Here is a 5,401-nt window from a genome sequence, read left to right on the forward strand (position 1 = left end):
CCCTGACCTCCTGTTTTACATCCCATTGGTTTCACAACAAACTCTATCTCTGATGTTTTGCCCCCTGCGGGTTTGCAGCCTCTATAAAGACGGCGGCCGTTAACTCAGGCCTGTCACCGGGAGCAGGCCGCAGCTGTCCCCCGGCTCGATGCAAACCCGGGCCGGAAACTTCTTATTGGGGTTTGGGGTCCACACCGCGTTTCAGTGAAACCGCCCGGCCGAGACCAGCATCGACATTGCGCATGCTCCAGCTCACAATGATCGGGTAATTGACGGCAGCTCGGGACCAATAGAAAGAGAGGGGCGGGGCTGGAGTACCGAGGGAAGCAGCTGATCCTCCAACCAATCGGAGTGAATGGGGGCGGGGCAGAGCCACGATCACCAACGTGACTAAGAGCATGCGCAGTGTCGATGACAGGTTAGGATGCAGGCGGTCGGGTGAAAATCGTTCGCCGGTCAGATCCGCGCGGTGAGTCATGGGGGAGGGATGGAGGCGTCGGATAGGTTGGGAGGCTTTACAAACACTTCGTGTTGGCCACAGGTCTGGATACGAAGCTCGGATACAGCAATTGAACCGGCGAAAGCTGCTCGGGCTTTTCCCCGAGACAGGCCCGAGTGGCCGGGCGCACGCGAAGGGAGCGAGAGCCCCGGGTTTGCTCCACCTCTCGTTCACTCTGATTGGTTGGAGGACCAGCTGCTCTCGTTCCTCCAGATCCGCCCCTTCTTCGTATTGGTCCGGACCCGCCGTCAATCAGTCCCCGGGCATTGTGAGCTGGAGCAAACCCGTCACCATCATTCTCAGCTCCCTGGTTTGCAGCTGCGGGGCTTCTCCCTCCCGGGAACAGGCCCAGGTTAACGGGCACCATCCTGCTTCAGACACTGGAGGATGGTTCGCATCAGAGGATGGGGGAGGGGGGGATAATAAATAAGAGCTTACACTTTGCACTCAAATCAATGAGGACTCTGATCTCTGACAAGAAAGGAAACCCTGGCAGGTGGGCGGGGAGGATTCACAAACACCCGCTGGAGACCCCAAACCCCCAATAAGACCCATTGATATTATTGTCAGTCTGCAGACAGGAGCTGGAGAACTGAACCCAGGCAGAGGAGAGGGAGAAAACTGGGAGTGGAGGAAAGAGATGGTGAGATGGGTTTGGATTTCAGCCCAGGGAGGAGGGAGAGTGTGTGGGACGGGGATTTACAGCTTTGGGGGAACAAGAGAGGAAAAAATGTTCCAGAGAAATTAGAATTGCCTGTTCAGAATTTCTATCCTGGACTGATAGTGATGGCTTTTTTAAACTCCTTTTACAGGGGGTTAGAATTGGAGAATTTGCACACAACAAACTGAACCCAACAGAAAGGTTTGTCTCTTTGTGAATTCTATCCTGCATTGACAGTGATGACTTTTGTAATATGAGAGATTACAGCTCTCAGGAAAGATTAAATGGAGAGGGGTGATGTGAGAGAGTGACCATCAATAAACAACAAGTCATAAATACAAGATAGTTATGGATAAATCCAAGGGGACAATACAGACAAATGTATTTCCTCACAGGTTCTGAATGTGCAACCCATTACCATGGAAAGGAGTTGAGGAAAGTGCTGAGATGTTTTCAAAAGGAAACGGGACAAGGACATGAGAGAAAATGGAATTGAAAATCAGCTGAAAGGCTGAGATTTGATAGATGGGACAGTCGGGAGATGTGTGCCGAGTATGGACAGCAGCAGAATCTGTGACAGAATGGCCTGTTTGTGTCTTATATATTCACAATATTACAATGTAATCTCCTTTCACATAATATTTGCAGATGCAAACAACATGTTGAGATCTGACCGAGTCACTTGATTCATCAGGACCGGCCTTTCAACGTGGAAGGAGAAATGTTTGTCTGTTTTGTCTTTTGGAAAAAATTTCAAAAATCAGTGTTTGGAAAAGCACCGAGACACGGACATCAAGTAATTTTCCACAGTTAGCTGGAACTGAGCTTTAACCAATCACACAGCATGAAATTAAATTGCAGCATTTACATCAGGGAGACACCATACTCAGGGCTTCTCCAAGTTGGAGAGACATAAGGACATTCACACCAAAGGAATCAAGAAGCAGCAAAAGGACATTCAGCCCCGTGAGCCTGTTCCACCATTTAATAACATCATGGCTGATCTGACAGTGACCTCAAATCTGCATCCCACCTACACCTGATAACTTGCCGATAACCATGGAGAAACCGTGGCAATGTGGGGACTGTGGGATGGGATTCAATTACCCATCTGAATTGGAAACTCATCAACGTATTCACACTGGGGAAAGGCCGTTCACCTGCTCCGTGTGTGGAAAGGGATTCACTCGGTCATCATACCTCCTGACACACCAACTTGTTCATACTGATCAGAGACCATTTAAATGTGCTGACTGTGGAAAGAGCTTTAAGCGCAGAAAGGATTTACTGACACATCAACGCACTCACACTGGGGAGAGGCCATTCACCTGCTCTGTGTGTGGGAAGGGATTCACTCTGTCATCCCACCTCCTGACACACCAACTTGTTCATACTGATCAGAGACCTTTTAAATGTGCTGATTGTGAGAAGAGCTTTAAAAGCAGAAATAGTTTACTGTTACATCAACGCACTCACACTGGGGAGAGGCCATTCACCTGTTTGGAATGTGGGAAGGGATTTACTGATTTGTCAAACCTCCGGGCTCACCATCAGGTTCACTCTGACCAGAGACCTTTTAAATGTGCTGACTGTGAAAAGAGCTTTAAATCCAGAAAAGATCTACTGACACATCAACGCCATCACACTGGAGAGAAGCCATTCACCTGCTCCGTGTGTGGGAAGGGATTCACTCAGCCATCATTCCTCCTGAGACACCAACTTGTTCATACTGATCAGAGACCTTTTAAATGTGCTGACTGTGAGAAGAGCTTTAAAAGTAAAAAGGATTTACTGAGACACCAAAGCACTCACACTGGTGAGAGGCCATTCACCTGCTCCGTGTGTGGGAAGGGATTCACTCGGTTATCCCACCTCCTGGAGCACCAACTTGTTCATTCTGATCAGAGACTTTTTAAATGTGCTGACTGTGAGAAGAGCTTTAAAAGTAAAAAGGAATTACTGAGACACCAACGCACTCACACTGGGGAGAGGCCATTCACCTGCTCCTTGTGTGGGACGGGATTCACTCAGTCATCAATCCTACTGAGACACCAACTTGTTCATACTGATCAGAGATGTTTTAAATGTGCTGACTGTGAGAAGAGCTTTAAAAGTAAAATGAATTTACTGAGACACCAACGCAATCACACTGCGGAGAGGCCGTTCTCCTGCTCCGTGTGTGGGAAGAGATTCACATGTTCATCCCAGCTTCTGCAACACCAGCGAGTTCATACTGGGCAGAGACCGTACTCTTGCACCGTGTGTGACAAGAAATTTACTCAGTCATCCCACCTGACGAGACATCAACTTGTTCACATTGATCAGAAACCTTTTAAATGTTCTGACTGTGAAAAGAGATTTAAAAGTAAACCAAATCTGCGGAAACACCAGCGAGTTCACACTGAAACGGAATCATAGTGTATACAGTGCAAAAGGAGGGCATTCAGCTCATCGAGTGCACCAGCGCTTAGAAAGAGCACCCGACTTAAGCCCGTACCTCTGACCCAACCCTTAACCCCACCTAACCTTTTTGGACACTAAGGGCAATTTAGCATGGCCAGTGCACCTAATCTACACAATTTTGGACTGGGGGGGGGAAACCGGAGCACCTGGAGGAAACCCACGCACACACGGGGACAACGCGCAGACTCCGCACAGACAGTGACCCAAGCCGGGAATCAAACCTGGGTCCCTGGAGCTGTGAAGCAACGGTGCTAACCACTGTGCTACCATGTGGCCCACACGTGGGAGCGGTACTGGGGAGGCTGTTTAACTGCTCCCTGCGTGAGAGGAGATTCACTCTGTCAAACAACCTGCACAGGCATCAGCAAGTTCGCAGGCAACAGCAGGGCTTGGATTCAGCTGTTGTTGCTGCTGTTAGTCACATTCAGGACTGAATGATGCCTGGACGTCCGTTCCAGTGGGGCTCCACAGTTTCCGGTATATATCAATGATTTAGACTGAAATGTATGCACCACGATTATATAAATGTTGTTCATGTGTTTTAGACAATGAGGGAGAAAGCCATGGACTGGGCCAGGTGGACAGAAAAGTGGTGAATGGAAATTTAGATAATGAGAGGTTAGGAAAACACTTCAGTTAACTCCCGATAAAAATAAGGTCACTTCAGGATAATGGAAAAAACTGATTGGTGAGTATCTGATGAATCTTTATTTGTTTCATTCTTTTTTTATATAAATTTAGAGTTCTCAATTCATTTTTTCCAATTCAGGGACAATTTAGCGTGGCCAATACACCTAGCCTGCGCATCTTTGGGTTGTGGGGGCGAAACCCACGCAAACACGGGGAGAATGTGCAAACTTCACACGGAGAGTGACCCAGAGCCAGCATCGAACCTGGGACTTCAACGCCGTGAGGCCGTAGTGCTAACTACTGCACCACCATACGGCCCTATTTGTTTTAATCTTCAGTTTATTTACTTAAGTCAGTGAATAATTAAATAAATAATGCACATCCAGTTCCATGTGGGGAAACCAGGACACTTCCATTACGCTGGAAATGTCATCAGCTGGAGCAGCAGGAAGCAAAGGGGAATGGTCCAGAGGTATTTTTGTGACTGGAAGACTGTTTCCAGCGGAGTTCTGGATTGTTCAGGACAAGATTCCATGCTTTGTGTGGTATATATGAATGATTTAGATTTTAACACAGGGACATGGTTAAGACATTTGCAGTCTTGTGGTTTACAGTGAGGAATAAAGTTGTAGACTACAGGAAGATATCGGTAGACTGATCAGCTGGGCAGCAAAGAAGCAAATGGAGATCAATCTGGAGGAGTGTGAGGTAATAAATACATTTGTGGTTTGTGTACAAGGACACACAGATCTTTCTCTACTCTGGTATTCTGCAATCTCTCTATTTAAATTATTATTCTTCCCAACACAGGACAACTTCACTTTTTTCCCAAATTATACTTTATCTGCCATATATTTCCCACTGACTTACCCTATGTGTGATCTTTCTGCTGGCTGTGTAACTGGGTGAAGCTCTTTTCACGGTTCATTGGAACTCTCTCACTTGGGGGGGGGGGGGGGGGAGGTGTTGAGAATCGGCACGTTTCCAGTCACAATAATATTTGAAATCTTTTCCCACGGGCAGAATAGACTTAACATTGCTCCTTCCACATTCAATGGCCTGTGATATTCCAGTCCCAATGAATCGAATAACTGTTACCCTTCAATGTGATGTTTGGTTTGAGTTTCTCATCTGCAAATTTTCCTCTT

General features: G+C 47.2%; 1 protein-coding gene across 3 annotated transcripts; it reads left to right on the forward strand.

The window, feature by feature from the left end:
* Positions 1-412: 412 nt before the first annotated feature.
* Positions 413-5,201, forward strand: LOC140418470 (uncharacterized). 3 transcript variants are annotated; one of them, XR_011945070.1, is made up of 3 exons: positions 413-469; positions 1,809-4,311; positions 4,393-5,201. XR_011945070.1 is itself a non-coding variant. In XM_072501938.1 (2 exons), the coding sequence occupies exon 2, from the start codon at positions 2,220-2,222 to the stop codon at positions 3,576-3,578; it is 1,359 nt and encodes a 452-aa protein (XP_072358039.1). In that variant the 5' UTR covers positions 413-469; positions 1,312-2,219; the 3' UTR covers positions 3,579-5,201. The 3 variants fall into 3 exon arrangements, 2 of the variants coding, with proteins under 2 accessions (XP_072358039.1, XP_072358038.1); XM_072501938.1 differs by having other exon boundaries at positions 1,312-5,201; XM_072501937.1 differs by having other exon boundaries at positions 1,809-5,201.
* Positions 5,202-5,401: the final 200 nt, after the last annotated feature.

Source organism: Scyliorhinus torazame, chromosome 5, assembly GCF_047496885.1.
Source record: "Scyliorhinus torazame isolate Kashiwa2021f chromosome 5, sScyTor2.1, whole genome shotgun sequence".
Taxonomy (NCBI): domain Eukaryota; kingdom Metazoa; phylum Chordata; class Chondrichthyes; order Carcharhiniformes; family Scyliorhinidae; genus Scyliorhinus; species Scyliorhinus torazame.

Excerpts from the sequence above, each read along its gene's own strand:
- LOC140418470 (XM_072501938.1), top strand. The coding sequence starts at position 2,220 with ATGGAGAAACCGTGGCAATGTGGGGACTGTGGGATGGGATTCAATTAC.